This window comes from Squalius cephalus (assembly GCF_949319135.1).
Source record: "Squalius cephalus genome assembly, chromosome: 4".
Lineage (NCBI taxonomy): Eukaryota > Metazoa > Chordata > Actinopteri > Cypriniformes > Leuciscidae > Squalius > Squalius cephalus.
In genome coordinates, this window is record NC_137125.1 from 49,479,088 (window position 1) to 49,501,407 (window position 22,320).

Below are 22,320 nucleotides of genomic sequence, written 5' to 3' on the forward strand. Positions count from 1 at the left end.
CCATTTTTTGTGCATTCTCAAATGTTAATAAAATAGTTTCGGAATGCTGATAAAAGATTTAGATTTGTAACAAATGCTATATGAAAATGTCTTGTTCAAGATAACGCAGCATTCATTCATGTACCAACGTCTGCGATTAAAAATATTGTTAGGCAAGATGAAATCAAATGAAAATCTTGAATCATACAGCAAATTCAGTAGGAGGAGAAAGTGTTTCTATATCTGATCTGTCAGCTTTGTGTGCATTATGTTAAAACAGTGGGATGTAAACACAATTACACAATTCAATGCAACGGGTAATTTAACACCTGGCCTGGGATTCTGATAAAAAGTGATTGCACACATAATTGCCCATCCAGAGCAATGTCAACACCTCCAAACAACAAGAGCACATTCATAAGTATTGGATAATATTTATTAAATAATCATACATTACTTCACATTGGTTTCTGCTATGACATGTTTAGCACGGCTGCTTGCTCATTTAAAGAAATGTTCTTGATAACAGTTCCTATGGCAACGAAACGTAAGTGCAAAGATTACGGTGTAATCAAGAGTACTGCATGACAAACTCTGGCCAGCGAAAATATGACTCCAATCCATTTACTGTCAACGGTGACCCAGTTCAAGGATACGTCGTTATGCATCATATTCGTAATTCCAATTCACAGAGACTTCAGTATTATAGCTTATGAGGAGAAAAATAGGATATGTAATTCACTGCACAGGTCAAAACGCCTTTAGTCAAAGATACATTCCACAATATTGATGCATGTACAAGATGAAAGATCAAATTAAAGCACATGATGAACGACCCTGTCATTTTTTTGTCCTTCATTTAAACCACAAAATCAGATCAGCCGTGTTCATGGAACACAGTAGATGCCCAGTCATATTTGAAAACTTGCAGCATTTGTCCGAAACGCTAGTTCCCGAGGCTTAGCGATCATCGAAGCAGAACGGAGCCGCTGCGGTCGAGTGGAACGGCTTTACATCCGGAAAAAAAACCCTCTCAGTCTCGGAGATGGCACCTCTGCTTCCACGCCTGACGGTGAGGAATAACACGAGAACACACGATCGGTCTGAGCACTTTAAAGTAGTCGTTGAGTGGTTTTAGAGACAGGAACAATGATGAAATCTTCTGAAATGTGTAGTTGCTGAGGTCAGTGGTGTCTGTGTGCTCCAGTTCTGAATGCAGAGGCTACAAAATGTCAGTCTTTTGGATTATTTCAATCCTCTGTAAACTCTGGAGAGGAAGGAAGCGGTCATGAATCATCTCCTGAGTCCAAACTGTGTTCGTCCGCTCCCTCTCTTCACCCTTCTGTCTCTTGGCTACTTGGCCGATGGTTCGGGTCTCGCTGTTCCTCTAGGCCCCTTGTAGTTTTTTCTCTAGTCTGTCCAGCTTGGCCAGGTTTTCCTTCAGCAGTTTGGAGCTGGGTGAGAGGAGAAGAGCTCTTTGGTAGTACATTCGTGCTGCTGCATAGTCTCCCTAAAAAACAGACAAGAGTGCTTGGATCGGTCTCATGAGGAAATATCCAGGTCATATAATCAAAAGGATTAAAAAAAAAAGAATTAAAATAATATATATTTTGTGCCTTTTCTTAATTAAGCACATTTCCCTCAAAATTATTACTTTAAAAAAATCTCTCATTATCATTGTAATGCAGGCATAAAAATGTTTTTTTTTTCTTAAAAAATGTGGAATATTGTTTTTATTGTTTTTTTATGGTTGCAATGTGACTAAGTTATAATATTAGCATTATAAAACAATATAGTTTTGTATTAAGTAAATCTATTTAGAAATGTTTAATGTAAATAAAACCAATTTTATACAATGTTGTTTACACACACACACATATATGTACACACACACAAATAATATTCTTACAACAATTACCTTTTATACCACCATTTCTGACTATATGCACTGCATATATTTATCTAAAAATAATTATATATATATATATATATATATATATATATATATATACACATACATTTAATGTTTAACTTTTAATTGTTATAATTATTAGATTTTTTTTGCATATTTGATTTGTATTATGAATTATAATAGATTATATCTATTCTATTAACTATAGTTTTTATTCATATTTATATATTTAAATAATATATCATAATTGATTCTTCACATTACAGTAATAAGAATTTTCAAATAAGTTACTTAGATTAAATTATCATAAAAATAATGTCAGAATTATTTATGGTCCTAACCAAAGGCTTAATTTTTCTTAATGCAAACAATTCCTTTGTTTATGCAAAATATTTTGGTTTTTGTGGTGAAATTTCTTGTCAGTTTTCATCAGACCTCAAGTCTCAGCCAACACACCTTGATATGCTGAATGCCGCCCATATTCATCCAGGCCTGTGATTGGTCAGGCTTGAGCTCGACAGCAAGCTTATAGCTCTGGAAACATTAGATCAACACATGACACATTATATATGGTATAAACATGATATGTATCCAATGATGAATGAATTCAACAGCATTAAACCACCGGCGAGATTCAACCTTTTATAACAGTTTTGGTCTGTGTAAGAAACATGATCCATGAAGAAAAGAAAAGAAAAAACACTGGAGGTGAATTTAACAGCCTGGCTCTACCGCAGATGTGGTGTTGAAATACCGCAAAAGGCCTTTTTGTTTAAGCCTTTATAATTGAGCTTTGAACTGGATAGCAGCATTATGTGAACCTGAGACCAGCCTGTTCTCATCCGTCCCTTTGTGGTCCAAATAAATGTGGAACTACAGGGCAAATATTAGCGGGAGACCTGGAATGAGTCCAGGAACAAAGAATAAACCATAACAGTCCTTGTGTTAACCAGACATTCTGCCCATTCAAGTCCTTTTAAGGCAGAGAAAAACCAAGGTTAAGAAGAAAGCTTCCAGCACGAGACAAAGTCTGGACTGTTTATATTTGGAGATGAAAGGATGCGGCTGATGTTCCTGTGACAGTATCAGGGCACCAGCAAGAACAGTGTGAAGGTGAGAGAAGAAGCAAGCAGCAGAAAACACAATTACTCCACATTTAGCCAGACTTTAGTTGGTTTCATACTGCAGCTTATTATAACCATGACTTGAACTCTGTTTTAACACTCTCATAATCGGAAGTCTCATAAAAACAGAATGGTGGCCAAATGGTACAAAAATAATGTTCATTGCTGAATTTTATATCACCAGAAAATGATCATAAATATATTGGTAATATTTAATTTATCACTCATTTAGTATTGCTCTTAAATATATTTAAAAAACAAATTGATGTCATGAACCTGGTAAATGTTGGCAGATGGGTCAATGACAAATATCTAAGATGATAAAAAACTAAATCTTGAAAATGTCTTTGACTTTGTGCCACACAAAAATATCTAAATGAATCTTAATTCGTAAATGGAAAGCACGCTCATCACAGAAGATGAAGTATTCAAGTGACTGTCTATATGAATTGCATTTATGTATATTTATGTGCATTTATGTTTTAATGCAGTGATGAAAATTGTGTCCAAAATTCAGCATTTAATTTAACATAAGTAAATGTATCCATATTTTATTTCATATTATGACATTAATTTTCTAATTTTTCTTTTAAACAATAATAAATAATGCTTCATATTTTTTCCTTTCACAATACAGCAATCAGAATTGCTTTTTCTTAACAAGCAATGGAGAATATATTGTCATGAAAATTATCTATGATCCTAAAAGGCTTCGTTTCTTTATGCAAAGTATTTCTTCCTTTGTGAAAAATATTATATTATCATAGAAGATGTGTTTTCAAGTTATTTTCAGTGTGAATTGCATATTTCAGAGACAAAAAAATAAGCCTCAAGTCTCATGCTTCTCAGAGGACTCATAAAACCCTGTTAATCTTGACTTGGATTTTGTATAAAATCAGCCAGTCGAATAAGAGTTTTCCATTTGAGGAAAAGCTCTAGCAGTATTAAATGGTCCGTGAACTGTCTTTAGGCAAACTACAACCCAGTAAACAAGAATGTGTTGAAAGGGAATATTTGAAGAGCTGTTCTCTCAGTCTGACAGCTGCAGGTGAAGTTACCTGGAAGGCTCGATCAAGCTCGTTCATCTCTCGGAGCTGGTTACCCATGGAGAAGTGCAGCTCTGCCTTCACCACAGGGTCTGCCGGCTCCTGCTGCAGTGCGGTCTTCAACGCATCCAACGCCTGAAACACACACACACACGCACACTCATTCAGCTCAAAACTAGTGCTGAACTTCTTCATCTGCAAGAGCTGAGATTTCTCTTTGAGGTGCAGAATTGCTAAACTCAAGTAATAAAGTAATGAGAAAAGGCATGTGTAATGAAAAGAAATGACACAGAAAAAATTTCTAGTCTGAGACGCCTCACTGAGATTTAATAAAATGTTCTTTTGAACTGCCGACCTCAGCGACGAGATTAGACCGAAGGCAAAATTAAGCTCCTGCATGAACTGATTTCACAGAGCACCAAATTAAGGGGAAAAATCTTGTGTTAGTGTGTTTTCCGTTTCCATACAAGAAAGAGCTGTGTGATTCTGCATAAAATGAAAATCACATTTTTTTTTTTTAATCACGATTCTCCCAGGATTCCGAACAGACAACTAAATAAAGTAACAGGTAATTATTTATGAGGTTCTGACAAAATATTATTTGCTGCAGTCTATTTAAAAGTGTTTAATTCATTAGAATGAATATTTAAAAAAATAATTGGTTCATTTCATTTCAATTTCAATCAGTGTTTTTGAATGAATCTCTGATTCAATGACTCACTCATAAAGATTTCACTTGTTAAGTCAAATTTTTTATGCCCTTCCCTCGATAACTCCCCTCAGACTCGTTCACTTGGATGTGCGTCATTGCTCACAGTGCACGAGTGCACTACTGGAGAAACCCTTGCAATGTGTTTAAATTGAAGCCCTTGATCAGCATCTGCAATAGAGCTGATTTATTATTTACAGGTTTTTTCCTTATGAATTTTACACACCATTCTATAGGCCTGTGTGTATGCTTGAGCTGTTAAAAATTTAAATATATGCAAATATTAATTATGAATATATTTGTATATTTATAATAAATATATTAAAACACAAAAATGATAACACTATACCTGTGTTAAAAAACAGTCAGCTTACAAGTATTAAATGCGATTAAATGTCAAAATAACTAGTTGTATGGGGTGTGGGGTGAATTAAGCGTGTTCTGCTGTGACGTCACAATCATGGTGCATTGTGGTCTATGGATCTGCCTGAAGTGTACATGTTGAGTAGACTCCCTCAGTCAGGATCGAGGGGTCAAGGGTCTGTCCAAACAAACTTCCCTCGTCCACTTGACGAAGTTGAACGCATTTCAAAATGGCGGCAGGGATTCCCCGAGCGGAAGTGCTTAGGGAAGTTTGCCAGTGTATGTCTAAAAGTGAAGTTAAACGCAGCCCTATTTCATTACTGGATGAATCAGCGTTTTTGAACGAATGAATGAATGATTCAATGACACATACATTTTGAACAGTCACTTGTCGCCACCTAGTGGTTTAACAATGTAATCGATACAATCGTTATTTGAAGCGCCAAGTTACATTCAAAAAGGATTTGCTCTATTTTTTGCAATCTTTTAATGATTAACCGTGCAGCTCTAGTACAGGGCAATAAAAGGGAGCACACACACAGACACATACACAGACCTCAGTGTGGTTGCCTTGTTTGCTGTAGATGGCAGACAACAAGCGGAAACATTCAATGCAGTTGCTGGTCTTTGAAATGATGCCCAGGGTCATTTTCTCTGCCTCTGTAGAACGACCTGCCATGGCTAAAACCTGCGCCTGTGGAGACAACGAGACGGGAACAGACAAAACAAGTTAAAAAAAGGAAAGAGGGAATGAAAGAGCGGCCAGAAAGGAACCCGAGAGGTTGCGGCGTTTGTTTCTCGAGTCTAGGCGGTGATGTGAATCACAGTGATGGTTCTGTGGACGTTGTACGCTTTAAAACTCTTCAAGAAAACTATTTTCAAGGACGCTGACAGTTATAACAACATCAAACCTAACTGGTCGGATTGGAAAAAAAAGGCATTGGGCATTTTTTGGGCTAAAAAGTCACTGTAATCTCACCAGGGCGAGCCAGATATCAGTGCTGTCGGGCTGCAGTGTGGCTGCCTCTCTGTAAACCTCCAGTGCCTCCTCGAATCTACCCGTGTTGTAGTATAAAGCCCCAAGAGGCGTCAGGATATCCACTTTACGAACCACTTGCAGGGCCCTGTGTGGGGCGCACACAAACACACACACACACACACAGCGCCTGTGATTTAGTTTACAGTTGTGTAAGCTGGATACACTGTTTAGTCTATACAGTTTCATTTGATCTCATCTTACCTTTTGTACCATAGCTCCGCCTCTTTATTTTCATTGGACGAGCGAAGAAGACGGCCCAGGTTCACCATGGCAACATAGTGAGCTGGCTTGAGACGCACCGCTTCCTGGTAATGAAAGGCTGCACGATCCCCATGACCTAAAAGGGACACAGACAATATGTAGGTGTGCAAAATGTGGTTGATATGAAGCATATATTTATTTATCACTAGAGATTTGGGGCACTAACACCCTCAAGTCACAATCATCTAGCAATGCAACCATTTAAAGACACTAGTTTCAATCATTTGAAGTGAAAAAAGTGTCTTACCCGTGTCCACCAGGAACACACCGTAGTTGTTATGGAGGTCAGAACTGTCGGGACAGTTCTCAATACCCTTGGTGTAAATTTCATTTGCTTCTTTTGAATGTCCCTACACACACACACACACACAAAAAAAATCCTTTTAAAGGAATTGCAAAAAATGTCTAACAAGAACTGAAAAGACCACTTTGTATGTGTCACTAACTGAATCGAGAGAGCAAGACCTGGTCAGCATATAGAGAGGCGAGGCTGGAGTACGCATCAGCGAAATGGGGACCGAACCGAATCGATTCCTTCAACATCCTCTCCGCCTCTTCCTCCTTCCCCTGAGACCTGGAAAACAATATCACCATCATCCTCTTCCTCATATACACAGAGACACAGAGACAGTGTCTGAAACCAAAGGCAGCGGACACAAGTATTATGTGTTTACTTCAGAAGATTGCCCAGGTTGAAGAGAGCTCTGTTGTGCTGAGGGTTAATGTCCAGCGCTCTCCTGTAATAAACCTCAGCCTCCTCAGCCTGATGAGTCAGAGTGCCCAGATTATTCAGAGCACTGGCATGTCGAGGGTACAGTCTACACAAAGACAGAGGACGTTTTTAGGATTTACATTACCAATCAAAGAGCTAATACAGTATTAAATATTAAGTAAAAAAAAAAAATGTAAAACTAATTTTACAAAACTAAAAAAAAGTCTTGTATAAATTAGGGCTGTCAAAAGATTAATCGCGATTAATCGCATCCAAAATAAAAGTTTGTGTTTAAATAATATATGTGTGTGTACTGTGTATAATTAAATTTGCATATATAAATACACACACATGCTTGTATATATTTAAGAAAAATGTGTAATTTATATATAAAAAAATTATATTTATATATAATATAAATTATAAATAAATATATACAGTATATGTATGCAAATATTTCTTAAATATATACATGCATGTGTGTGTATTTATATATACAAAATAATTATACACAGTACACACACATATATTATATAAAACACAAACTTTTATTTTGGATGCGATTAATCGCGATTAATCTTTTGACAGCCCTAATATATATATATAAATAATTATGGTCACACTTTAGATTAGGGTCCAATTCACAACTATTAACCACGACTTTTACCTCAATAAACTACAAATTACTGCCAATTTATAGTTAGCAAAGTAGTTAAGTTTAGGTATTGTGTAGGGTTAAGGGATGTAGAATATGATCATGCAGAATGAGGCATTAATATGTGCTTTATAAGTACTAATAAACAGCCAATATCCTAGTATTATGCATGCTAATAAGCAATAGTGAGAATTGGACCCTAAACTAAAATGTTACCATAATTATTATATGTCTAACATGTCTGTGTCATATACACACACACACACACACACACACACACACACACACACACACACACACACACACACACACACACACACACACACACACACACACACACACACACACACACACACACACACACACACACACACACACACACACACACACACACACACACACACACACACACACACACACACACAGTACCTGAGGGCTGTTTTATAGTGGTAAATGGCTTCTTGGTTTCGCCCTCTGTCCTTCAGGAAGTTGGCATAGTTGTAATGAACTTTAGCATTGTGAGGTAAAGTCTGAATGCCAGACCTGACAGAGGTGGAAGAAAATAGTTCAGGACCCAGAAGGCAAAGAGAAAGAAAACATTTCGCATTCACTATTTAGGAGGAAAATCCAAAGAATGCAAAAGTCAATCCATTTCATGCTAATTGCATTAAAACTCATTAAAAAAAATACAAATGTAATGGAACATAAAATGTGATAAAAAAGAAAATCTCGGCCAAGAATTCTGAAAAATCCAATTGAACCAGCTTAAAATGGCAGATGGAGCCTGTTAGATCAGGGCTGGGCAACTGTGGTCTTCGAGATCCAGTTTCCTGAAGAATCATCAAACTCATCTGCCTTCTAGTAATCCTGAAAACCTTGATTAGCTTGTTCAGGTGTGATTATTTAGGGATGGAGATGAAGCTAAACTCTGTAGGAAAATGGATCTCGAGGGCAACAATCGCCCCCCACCCCGGTGTTAGAATACGAATTTTGTGTTAGATTACGAATTGATTGCGCTAATTTACAAATATCTATGCTGGTTTAGATGGCTGACCAGGCACACTACAAGCTAGATCAAGATGGTCTAAAGGCCACAATATACTTCAAGCGAGATCGAAGAACGAACTGGTGTGACGTCATTTCGAACAAAATCAAGCCACAGCGAAGTTCGTCTGGTGTTCGTTTTGGGAGTTTGAAACAGCTTGCGAATTTTCCAAACCAAAGCGAACATTACGGAAAATGTTGCTCCAGCTGGTAAACACCTTCGAACTACCATTGGTCTGTGGCGATTGCGTAATAGGAAGGTGGGCTCAGCGTCTCCACTGTTTTTCATGTTTATTACTGTAAAGCTGCTGCTTTATAGCAATCTATTGTATAAAGTGGTATATAATTAAACATGACGTGACCGTTAGGATGTTCGCTAACAGTGTACCGCTGCTCACGTTGTTCAAACTTCTTTTAAACCCAAAGTGAAGAATGAAAGGAACTTGGCCTTGAGTATATCGGGGCCTTAATAGCTCAGCCAGGTCCTCTTCAGGTAATAGTCCAACTAAACCAGCTAGAAACCAGTAATTGTGTTGCAAAACCCAGCTATCACCTTAAACTGGTTTACTGTGGATCTTTCAGCTGGAACTGAATATGAACACACCTGAACAGGGCTTCTCTGGAGAGCCAAATCTCATTCTGTTGGACGGTCTTCCAGGAGAAGAGGAGGAGGACAACCAGCATGGACACAGTTAAAGCGGCCGCTCCCCACCGACTGACCACTGAATACAGTCTGTTCAGCCCGTGCACCACCAGAACACAGTAACCCATACTGGACACACACACACAGAGCGTTATTAAAAGCTTTGTAATGTGAGAAACACTGGATAGATTTTTAAACAGGCCTTTGTGTATAACAGGTGATGTAGTGTAGAGAGTATTGTCATATTTTAATGCCATATGGGTGCTAATGCATTTCTAATGCAAACACATAAAGATGGTGATAACCAACTGGAAAATCTTCAGACTTCACATGCAGATATTAACTATTTCCTAGAGCCAGACAGTGAAACTCATGATGAATGGTAATATGATACCCTTAAAATTTGATGTGTGTGCAAGGAAATAGTTAAAATAAGACTGGGGACAAATGACTTGCGCTAAAAATCACATTCTTGAAAGCATCTTTGGGAATATTTGTAGTATCACTGACACAAATACTGAATGACAAAATACGCACGGATATTTAAAAGTGTAGTTTAAAAGTTCAAAACAAAATCACAGGGAAGAAATAATTAAAATGAATATATTAATAGAAAATTAAGTAAAATGTTATTTTGCATGGATTATTCTGCATATTAAATAAGATATTTAATACAATAATTTATAATAAATGTATAATACAACATTTTATAATATATAATCATTTACAATATCCTAAAATAATTATACTGTTAAATTGTATATATATATATATATATATATATATATATATATATATATATATATATATATATATATAACAGCATCAAAATGTTGTATAAATATCAAATTATTAATGTATAAATTATATGTATGTCATTTTTTGAACATTTTATGTCATTTTTTTTGCAGTATTATTATCAAACACTGACTATATTTATTCATTATAGTGTAAGGCACTGGTAATATTCACTATCTAGCAAGATACAAACACAAAAGCACATCCAAAGTGTCTCCAGCACATCTGTGAATGTGCATATTTAAAGGTAATCATGAGAAGGACAAAACCCTCAATCTTTAGCCACAGGAAAGGGGCTGATCCAATTTCGCATCTCACAATGTTTATCCTCAGACGCTGGTGTCACTGTGGACACGGTCAAAAACGGCTCAAGTCAAACACATTTACATCAATCTCTCACAGTGTCGACGCAAAGAGCAAGTTAAAAAAGGGAATGTCTGGTTTATGTATTCAGTGCTGGAGTGTTTTTAGGGCTGAATTTGGACTCAATATCCAGTAACACTTTAGTTTAGGGTCCAGTTCTCACTATTAACTTTGCTTATTAGCATGCATATTCCTAGGATATTGGCTGTTTATTAGAACTTATAAAGCCCGTAATCCTACCTAGTACCTAAACTTAACAACTACCTTACTAACTATTAAGAAGCAGTAATTAGGCAAAAATAGTTCATAGTCGGTTCATAGTGAGAATTGGACCCTAATATTAAAAAAAAAGTGTGACCCAATATCCTTTCAGGTTAATTTTCTTTCTTTGTCTCTGCTTTGCTGCACAGGAAATTTATATTTGGAAGGTGACACCTCCCTTTCCCCGTCAACACCCACTCCCCACAAACAGAACATATGATGACTTCTGCGGCTTCACACACACTTTCACTGCTTCCCACACATGCACGCACACATACACACACACTTCTGAAACATGTGGTACATTCACAGTTCAAATGAATTTGTTTTGTAATTCTGTTTTGAAGATACACCAATTGCACTAGTTTTTACTGAAGAACATATGAGTGCTATGCTATTTTGGTCTCCAGATTTGGTTTAGGTCCTTCCTTCTATAAGTCTAAAGGATTGTTTTTGCATATTTTACCATGAATAGGGAAAAATTCACCCAATCCACTTTCTAAATGCATGTTACTGATCTTGAGAAAGATTCATGTGTATGCTTTATTTTTTTATGACTAGGGGTGGGACAAAATATCGATAGGGAAATTATCGTTGTGGATATGAGAATCGATATACGCTGGCGCCAAACATTGATATTTTAAGTAATAAAATACAGCGCTCAAAATAGATTTCCCTGCTCCCAGCGTCGCTACTTCATGGCTCCTCGAGGTGGTGCTCAACACACGAATGAGGGAAATGTGAACATAAGTTAACTAGTCAAGGAAAAAGGGGATTTTAACGGCATGGTGGACAGCAGTGTGTGTAAAATAATAGATGCCCCAGCCACGTTTAAGTCCAAAGTCTGGAAAACCTGCACTTAACATTTTCACAGGCATTTTGTTTGCATAGTTAGACAGATATCTTGATATATCATTATAGGACTGTCTAGCAATATATTGATTATTACAGAATATTATCGGTATCGTGAGCCCTGTATCGTATCGTGAGGTACCATGTAATTCCAACCCCTATTTATGACCTTTTTATTCTTAATCAAAGTGTCTTAACTTGATCATCTGGTGAAACGACAGATTTCATCGCTTTCTTACGGTCAACTGTCGTATTCAGATCTGCCTAATCTAATCAACAACCCACGCATAGAACAAAGTCTCTGCCCTACGTTTTTTCTTTTTTGATAATTCGTGTCACTTTAATGTACATCACAACACGGAGGAAAAGAACTGAAGCTACTCCCATTTCATTGCATCTTTAAAGGGGCCATGACATGATTTTTTTATTAATATTTTAATATGTCCCCTGATGTTCACATATAATTTAAATAAAGTTTTTTGCATTAAAAAAAATATATTATTTTCAACCTTCATTATGACCCTCTGTCTGTCTTTAAGGCTTAGTAAACAGCCACTAATCTCAACAGCCTCAACACTTTAGGATTTTCGAAGTTGTCATCTGATTGGTTGAATTCTACAGGATGTCTGGGAGACGTGTGTGTCACGTTTTTTAATGGTCCACCTGGAAATAAAGATGCCGTGAAGCCAAACCCCCTCATGGAAGAAGAGAGCCGTCGTGTTTTACAACTGTGATGATGAGCGCTTATCAGGATCAACTAAACGCTGGATTTTCAAAAGGATGAGAAGTATGTAAAGTTCGCGCCATATACTCTTTAAAATCTCCATAGACAAGTGAATCAGAGCCTGAGAGTTCCTCACATTCCTCTCATAGCTGTGTGCTGATGTGTGTGTGAGTGTGTGTGTGTGTCAGAGACTGTGAGTGTAAACGGTTGGCCTCCGAGCCGCAGTGCGGCCCTCACGTGTCTGATCACTATTGCTCTTGGCACTAACAAAGACAGTGCTACTAATATTTACCCAGCATGCATAGAGAATGGCTGCCTAAATGCCAAGATAAGAGCCCATCTGATCCTAACACAAGCCATTAAATTCACTGAGCAGAAACCGCTCATTACTCATAACTAAGTGTACTCAAGGATGTAATGCTGTGTGTATGTGTATTTATGTGTGTATGTGGGCGTTTGTCGGGTCACCGCTACACTCCGAGCTAATAAGATCATTTTTTAACATCCTCTATTAAATACCACGCCTCATTGTCTGTTAATCTCTACAGTTCACATAAATCATAAATCACACACACACACACACACACAGATCAGTGGTGCATTATGGGAAGCAGAGCTAAAGACAGATTATGTACCGTTATCAGTGGTGTGTGATTCCCACAGCGAGTTGAAGGAGAACGAGGGAGAGAAAAATGGGGGTTGAATTTGTAAAGCTCAACAAAAAAAAAAAAAGTATTTTGCAGAGCAAGGAATGTTTTTAAAGGACATTTTCTCTGGCTGTCGCAATATATTTTTACAGGCGCAGACACAAACCTGGGCATGTAGAGAACTCTTTCTGCCACCACAAATCCCACGCGGAAGAACAGATTACTGGCTGGGATGAAGGGAAAGACCAGGAACAGCACGCCCACCAACACCTCCTTCCCTTTCATCCTCTACACAAAGAAAGAGAGACAGAGAAAAAGTGAGAAACCAGAGTAGAGAGAACATGGAAAAACCTTGATGTTTTTTTTGCAATTTTTTTACGAAACAAAAGCAAACGTTTGCTACATGCAAAACCCGCAGGCACAATATTAGGGCATTGCTACTGTATTTTGTTGCTAAGGTGTTGTTATGAAGATGCTGTGTTTTTTTTGTTTTTTTCATGTATTACCTTGTCGTTGATATGGTATTCTGAGTGGTTTTTAACTGCGTTGCTAAGGTGTTGCTATGAAGTTACATTCGGATTGTGTTTAGCACGTTGCTATGAGGTCACTATGGTATTCTGAGGGGTTAACTGAGTTGCTATGAGGTTGCTAGGGTGTTGCTTAGGTTTTTAGGTTAGAAGTTGCTAAGGTATTCTGAGTGTTTTAAGCATGTTGGTGTGGTATTCGGAGTGTTTTTTAACTGTGTTGCTTAGGTTGTTAGGGTGTTGCTATGAAGTCGCTATGGTAATCTGGTACGCTGAGTATGTTTTGTGCAAATGCTTTTTCATCCGCCAAGTGAAATTCATAATAGTAAAGTATAAGCATAGGAAATGTAAGACTGAAAATACTGGTTGAGGCCCTGGTCTGAGACAAAGGGCTAATTACCATTTGACCTCCCCCATACGACTGAAAATACTGGTTGAGGCCCTGGTCTGAGACAAAGGGCTAATTACCATTTGACCTCCCCCATACGACCTCACTTCCGCAAACTACTAAGAACTCACACAAGAATATGGTTTAATGTGAAAGTTTATCATTGACTGTTATGTTTTTGGTGTCATTTGAAATGTCTCAAAGTGAGTGGTACAGATATCTCATATCCAGATAGATAAAATAAAAGGTAATAAGGTTTATAGAAGTTTAGAGAAAACTGGTTAAGCCATTTGAGGGTGGTTTTCCCCATCCCCCATATCACCTGGGCAAACAGGATAAAGGAAGGTGTGCGTGCTCTATCTGGGCTTTTCTTTGCTGGTCACGAATGGAATAGGTGGTCTCTCTCTCTCTCTCTCTCTCTCTCTCTCTCTCTCTCTCTCTCTCTCTCTCTCTCTCTCTCTCTCTCTCTCTCTCTCTCTCTCTCTCTCTCTCTCTTTCCCTTTTTCTCTCTCTATCTCAGGTGCAAACTGGGTAAGATTCTTTGGTGTAATCAATGTATAATCATGTTCTAGATATTTGAATTGATTGTGGGATTGATCTCTGATATCTGAAATATCAAATTGTTACATGGGATTATTCTAACTGATTTTGACATTGTTCATTTAATGGTTAAAAGGAATAGTCAAACATTCGCTCACTTTTAGTGAGGCACAGATATTATTAAAACCTTTCATTTATGGAGTCAGATGAATTAACGAGAGAATACATGATTAATGTATTGCATTTAACCAACCAATACTTTGCATGAGAAAAGGACAGTAACACGTGATAACCTTCCCCGTGTATTGGCGAACCGGCAATTGGACCAATATAACGGGCCTTACAGAAACAACATAGGAAAATGGCCTTTTATGCTCCACTACAGAGCTTCCATATCTTTATTAGTGTTATTTGAGTGAGTATACTTGAAATATGAGCTGGCGTTGTTTTTATCGACGTACAAGTTCATTAAATATGACAGTTGAGGATTGATGGGTCAATAGAGAGATATGAATTGGATATGAAATCTAAGCTAGAGTGAGAGAGGTGGTGGTGCGGGTTAAAATGATAACTGTATCACGCTCGGTTTACTTTACATAGGCCGATACGCTGCTAAAAAATAAACAATATTACCACAGCCATTGTCTGGAGTCTCATTCTCATTTCCACAGACAATATATGAATGTTTTAATATTGATTTTTGCCTTCCAGTCCATCAAAAACATTAATTAACTTCAGGTTCAGCAACAAATAAGCAGTCATTCTGACATGCAACAACTGTACCAAGAAATATACAAAATGTGCTGATGACATTCATTCTCACGGTCTCAAATCAGTAAAATCGACCCACTCTCGGGCCTGCGTGTGTGTCTGTGTGTTTTGCTTGAGACAATTAGCCTAGTAAACATTCCTGCAGAGACAGATTGGAAAGTCATTAGGGTGAATCATTGGCACGGCTGATCGGAGGATGTGCGTGATAGAGGCGTGGCCAAGGATGGTCATGTGACAAAGGAATTATTTCAGTGAAAGTGGAAGCTATGCATTTTAAGTTCAAGTCAAATGAGCTGCAAAGCTCAATTCATGATATCCATTTTTCTGATATTACATAGGTCATATTCTACACTTTCTTTAGCTTTGTTCCCCTCTAAAGTCCACTTGTTTTATTTTAGTATTATTTTTATTGTATTATAGTATTTATTAATACACTGAATTAGCTTTTATTTTTATATTTTCCATTTTCATTTTAATGTGTTTTGTCATTTTTATTAGTTAGTTTTATATTTTATAATAATAATGATTATTTTTTATTTCTATTTAGCTTTAATTTGTTTTTATTTCAGGTTTTGTTTTAGTCATTTTAGAACTAGAACTTATTTTATTTTATTAGTTGCCAATGCAACATTTCATTTAAGTTTTTTAATAATTTTTTGTTAACAATAAAAACACTGCTAATAGTGACTTTCGATTGGCTGATCTTCGCATGGTTATGATTGTGATTCCATAACTGTCTGTTGCATTCTGTATGTGCAGATTTGTTTAAAACAATAAATTATAAACAATCTCTGAGGACTTTATTTGCTTAAATGTTAAAAGATATTTACCTATATATCCACCTCATCCACGTCAGTCCCTCTTTTTTCAACATCACCACAAGTATTTGGCCTTTTGAAGAAACTTTTCACACTCAGCTGGCGTGACATTTTTGCAATTGTGTGTAGTGGTGAGTAAGTCCCTGTCCCAAATGGAGCCCTAAGCCTTTGTGATCTTCCTCCGAGTCCACACTTTTGTGATGTAATGCCACTTTGACTGTCAGGTGGAAGTCTGCAGCGGAGCTCACGGGCGCATATCGGCCGGAAAGGGGGTACTCGCGACCAAATGGGACACTCACATGCGATGGCCATTGTAAGTCCACAAGACTGCAAGTGTACATGGAAGTGTGCCATTTGGGACAGGGCCTAAGCCTCAGGCTGCACTGAGATCAAAGACAAGACCATACTAGATAATAGCTAATTAATATGCGCACTTGCCACCAACTGGACAGGAGAGGGAATTACAGTTATATGTTTAGATAGATAACCCTCAGTGTAATCTGTCTTCAGATTTTTCCCTTCACTGCTAAAAAAAATTCAGTCAATAGCGGAAAATATTTGGTTAATGTTACCACTTATTTATAATTGTGGAAAAAGAGCAAAAAAAAAAAAAACATATGCCCCATTACAAATAGTTCAATACAAATAGGAATCGATAGCAACGCAAAGCAAAACCAGACAACACTCATAAAAACAGAGCCTAAAGCTTATGTTTTTCTGGGAAATATTATAGGGCTGAAGCTGGGTCATGATGATAGCTTTGGCATTATCCTTTTCGCCAGTTGCCATCTGTTGTCATGGCAGCACAAACAGAGGTCATCCGCAGTCTGTCCCAAAATGTCACTGGGCCAAAATCCATTCAGTGGCCTTTATAGACTAACACCTCTCTGCTCTTTCCTTCTGGTTCTTCCCCTCAGCCAGCGCCTAATTTGTAAATGAATAATTTCCGGATCAAAATTAAAAGTCGCTGTGACCGACACTGACCATACAACTGAACATACGTGAAGGCATAACTGTAAGAGCATCATTCACAAGTTTCTGCACAGCCCTAAGTGTGTGTTATTCTGTCACGTACAGTATACGGTGAGACCAATGATTCAGTTGATCAGTGATATTCTCTCACCGCCGACGTCAATGCCTTTTCCATTACATAGCTTTCTGATTCTGACTGATCTAACTCCCGTGCTCGTGTCTCCCGCTATCCTTATTATTAGCCGTTCCATATTTGGGATCGCTTTTGATCAGAAACACCATCAGCTTTACTCGTGGATATGGAAAATGAAACCATGCTTGACTGTCTTTTTGACATTTTGGCGATATTGGTGAATAATTTATTAGGTATATGCACTCTATCCAAACTTTATGCTACTTACTCTCCAAACTTTAGCCTTTACTGGGTGCAAACTAATAAGTAGTAAGCACCAACCAATGAGAGTGATTCTGAACTTAGGAAAGCTGATCAAAAATATATATGCTAAAGGGCCAATGGCAAAACATAACCTCCAAATTCATCTGCATTAACCCATGTTCACTCTGTCTCTCTCTCATACGTCACCATGTAATTGCACTTGTCTATGCCGGATTGCTAAAAAAACCCGGCAAAAATCGGACATTTTCCGGAAAAGGATCCGGCATGATCCGGCTCAAATTAAGCACTTCCCTTAACCCATTCCTTTATTCTCTTTCACCTAGACTTTTTTCAGTCCTTCAATTCCTTCCTATCATCTTTCCCCTTCCTGAGGCAAGAAGGATAGTTGTGTGATAATAGCATTACAATTTAAGTGAAAATTTTAATCATGTGTCTAGGATGATTTGAGAACGATTCAAAGAGCTTCAATATGAGCAAGAACATCTGATAGTCTGTACAAAGTTTGCATGATAATTTTGATTAATGATTTATATATATTTTGAATTAGCTTTTATTTTCATATTAGTTTTAAATAGTTTTAGTTTACAATAACAACAATGATACTCACATACAAATAGTGCACACTCTTATCATAATGTTTCTGTTTTAAAATGTTCTAAATCCTAAAATTGCCAGGATTAAATTAAATCTGAAATCCCAGATTTTCAACGTGGCCTCAGACCTTGAAAGGTGCATGAAAGTTTGAACTGATCCTCCAGTCCACGTGTGAAACATTTATAGAATATGAAATCTGAGATTGTTGTCTCTATAAACGGAATGAGAAAACCAGGTTTTTTCTCTCTTAAGCATTCGCACACATCCACACACCTCCACTCGATCAGTAAAAGGAGCAGGCAGTTTACTGACATTGGTCTGTCAGCTTGTCTCAGACACACACTATGAATTATTCAGTCAGTAGATATGAGATCTGCTGAACAGGGACTGGAATATTCTCTCTCTCTCTTTCTCTTTCATTTTCCCATTCCCCAAGTCTCATTATGTGGAGTCGGATCAGCCTTTCTAGAAACGAGAAAACGCACTGCCAATTTCTTTCCACAAACTCAAGGACCTGTATAGAAAAATGTGAACATTTCTAAAAGATCCCCCAAGGACACCGCCAACACAGCGGCAAACAACTAATAAACCGTTCTGGGGGTCGACAAAACCTGACTGACATCCTCTCGCAGTTTCACAAAATGTTTTAAGAAAACGGTCCTGTAAATGTTTTATTGGTGGCTGGAGCTCTCAAGCTCTTATAAAACCTTGAATGCTTTGCTGTTATCTGTTTTATTCTAATTCATAGGCTTTTTTGAGCTTGTTCAATGCATAGAAATCTGTAGAAAAACTGAAAAATAGATTTGAACCTGCATATACAGTATCATAAGCACACTATCCACTATGTTAACTTTTTCCATGCATAACCAGCAAACAATATTGGTGTCTTTGATGCTAACAAACAAACAAACACCCCTTGCACAGCAAGCAGGAGCATAAAGACCCGTTCACACCAAGAATGATAACTATAGAGTTATAGTTATTGTCCTTGGTGTGAACAGGCCTTAAGACGGGTAGGAATCGAGACATTTTGGTCACTCAGGCATTTAAAAAAGTTAAAAAGTTGAAACAAAGGTCTTTGATTGCAACAGCAAATGCCTTAAGATGTTCTTTGTCTGAGACTATAATGGTGCTAATAAAGATTTGCAAGCAGTTTTGATGTACTGCTAATTCTTCCAGAGTCTGTGATGCTAAAAGTACATTTATATGGCATATGAAAATGATATATGAATTTCACCGTCAGCATATGTGCCTCACAAAATTTGCAAGATTGAGATGAGCAGAAATAATCGCCTAAGGAACTGAAAAACCTGATAAATAAACATCTCACTTCATGCGCAACCTGCGTGAGGAACGTGTGCATTAGCTCACGGGCAAACATCTGCTTCGCGTGATGTGAGCGTTTGCACTCATTTACACAGTTGCTGCTATTTTTCATTGGTTGCTATGGCGATGAGTCGTGGAGAATTGGTGGAACGACAGAATAGCGGGATGTGAGACAGCATGAGTGAAGGCTTTCATATGATCGAAAACAGGAAAGTCTCAGCGGTTGTCTTGACATGAGGAAATTTGTGTGTGTGTGCTCACCTGTAGGCGTGTAACACAGTTCAGGCTCAGTGCCAGCATGACGAGAGCCAAAGTCAGGGAAGCAATATTCCGTCCGTCCCACAGACACTCCACTAAAGGAATGCTTCCCACCTGTCAATCAAAACTCATGCAATCATCAAACGCTTACTAGAATGTAGTTTTTGCAGTGTGTTTCTGTTGATGCCATTTACCTGCCAATCGTAGCAAAGCATTATGGGAGCCAGTAAGAGCCAGGCATTGAAGGAGAGCAGATAGCAGTATGAAAGAAACCTAAAAAGACAGCAAAGATTTGCTAAATTAATACATGTAAAGTTAAAAAAAGTCGTAAAACGATTTCCATGACATGGATATTTTAAGATTTTTTATGCATTCACAGAAAATATTAATGGTTCTTCTTACATAAGATAATTATAGTAGATAAAATCATGCAACAAAACAATTCTTCATCCGGTTATTTATGGATGGGAGGAAATTTCAAGGTTTTTCTGCTTTTTTGAATGCTGTTATCATCCATATATTCTTCAGTGGATGAGAACATATTTCTCATGACGCAGGAGATTCAAATAACTCAGGAGAACGCCGCCACATATAACATTGAAGACACGGAGCAATCAACCCGAGGAAACTAAAGTCTTAAGTTCAAGGAAGAGCTAATGAACTGAGCAGAAACCGGTGCGTGATTCATTTGAAACCATGGAAACCAATAAGCAAATGGAGTACGAGTATGTGATTTTGGATGCAGCCAATCAAACAGTCAGACCGACCTGGTGAGCAGATACGGAGAGAAGGATGCTGGATTGTCTTGCTCTGAGAACAGTGGCATGGATCCACCCATCAACCATAAGCGGAAAGACATGATGACTGTAACCTGCAGAAAAACACAGTAAAACACTTGTGGAATAGTTACAAATTAGCACATGAGGTTCAACAAAATTGCTAATTTAAATGAAATAAAAATGATATAAATCAATTATTATAATAAATCAATAATAAAATAAAAAGAAGTTAAATAAAATAATACAAAATATAATAAAATAAAAAAGTAATACATTTGAACATTAAATAGGTGCTTGTAAAATTGACGATATTATGAAAGGTTAACGTTTTTTAAAATATCACAGGTTCACATGAAAAAAACCCTGTTTATGTAACTGGGATGCTAAAATTATTAGAGGGAGGGACAAATGTGAATACACCACTGAAAACAAGATTCATCAATATTCCTGAAGAAAGACCCCTGATCCACTAAGAGTCTATTTTCCCAGCTTTTAGTAGGTTGCTATCATCTAGATACTCAAAGATCAAAGCTCAAAGCTCACAGGCATGAACTAAAAGCCACAAAACATTGATTATGATTTTCACATTGATGTAAATTTCCGGAAACTTTCTATGGGAAGTTAAGCTGGGGAATTTTGGAAATATTCCAAGTTGGAAACTTAACGGGAATTATGGGAATTAAAGGGAATTCACTTAAAATTTGGGGCAATTTATACAAACTGTATCATAAACATAAATGTAAACATTTTATTTGGTCATAAGAAGACATGCATGCAAACTAAATCAAATAAATAAAAAAAAGACATTTTTGACTGATTTATTTGTTCGTTTCTTTGACTGAACAACAAAAAAGCATGAATGTTGAATAAAATAAACATTTCCCAGATCCCACCCAAAAGCATTGCAATATTTGGCAGTAAAAATGTAGGGTTACATTTAAGTACTGAGTGATATTAAGTAACTACATGTACTTACTATAGGGTTAGGATTAGGGTTTGGTTGAGTGTTAGTTACATGTAATTATGCATAATTTATAGTTATTACTATAGTAACTACATGTAACATATGTAACAAAGACATTGTAAAATAAAGTGTTACCAAATGTAGCTACTTACATGCACCGAGACGACGCAAGCACGTTTGACAAACGGGCAGGAAATTCTGACAAGCTCCTTCAACCTGGAGCGCGACAGATGTCTGGAACGAAAGCATAACCAGATGTGACAGTTTATAAACTCCATAACTCAATCAGCTGATGAACGCATTTTCAATCATTACCGACTTAATCAAACCATCAGTGAATTACTTTAGGGGTATATTAATCCATTTACCGTTGCTCTCAATTAATTACCTCTACATCTTGGAAAACAGAGTTGCAAGAAATCGAGTGAAAACACACATGCAGACAAACACTCTCACAGCCCTCTTTATAAGACTTTAAAATGCCGCTCTAAACTGGAACGCCATCATCCCTCTTTGAGAGTGCCGGGATGTACAGTGAATTTTAATTCAGCGTGACATGACACCATGACAGCTGTGACTGGAAGTGTGGGGTGAGATGAATGAAAGAAAAGAAGAGGCGAGAGAAGGAGGTGGGGGAGGAATGGAGCTCAGGCAGTACATCGCACTTCTGCTGATTGATTCAGTAAAGAGTTGGAGAGAGCTCAGCTTAATGACTATGTGCGTGAATGTGTGTGTGCGCATCAGTGCTGTTCAGAGCGTATTGTACTCCTGGGATCGTAACCGTGCTCAAAGACAGCACAGCATTTTAAAAAATGCAAGCCTCCCGTCTCTATCCTTGCCCTTCATCGCTACTTCCG

General features: G+C 37.4%; 1 protein-coding gene across 1 annotated transcript in view; it reads right to left on the reverse strand.

Moving 5' to 3' along the window:
* Window positions 1-395: 395 nt before the first annotated feature.
* Window positions 396-22,320, reverse strand: part of tmtc1 (transmembrane O-mannosyltransferase targeting cadherins 1) — a 40,472-nt gene continuing 18,547 nt past the window's right edge. Inside the window, exons 5-20 of the mRNA XM_079868187.1 lie at window positions 21,616-21,697; window positions 20,488-20,591; window positions 19,915-19,993; window positions 19,724-19,834; window positions 13,299-13,420; window positions 9,449-9,616; window positions 8,230-8,343; window positions 7,108-7,251; window positions 6,899-7,007; window positions 6,681-6,783; window positions 6,374-6,509; window positions 6,113-6,257; window positions 5,690-5,827; window positions 4,074-4,196; window positions 2,348-2,425; window positions 396-1,489 (exon numbers count right to left, since the gene is read on the reverse strand). Of these exons, the coding sequence (XP_079724313.1) occupies window positions 1,367-1,489; window positions 2,348-2,425; window positions 4,074-4,196; window positions 5,690-5,827; window positions 6,113-6,257; window positions 6,374-6,509; window positions 6,681-6,783; window positions 6,899-7,007; window positions 7,108-7,251; window positions 8,230-8,343; window positions 9,449-9,616; window positions 13,299-13,420; window positions 19,724-19,834; window positions 19,915-19,993; window positions 20,488-20,591; window positions 21,616-21,697 (1,879 nt within the window). The 3' untranslated portion in view covers window positions 396-1,366. The remainder of the gene's footprint in view (window positions 1,490-2,347; window positions 2,426-4,073; window positions 4,197-5,689; window positions 5,828-6,112; window positions 6,258-6,373; window positions 6,510-6,680; window positions 6,784-6,898; window positions 7,008-7,107; window positions 7,252-8,229; window positions 8,344-9,448; window positions 9,617-13,298; window positions 13,421-19,723; window positions 19,835-19,914; window positions 19,994-20,487; window positions 20,592-21,615; window positions 21,698-22,320) is intronic.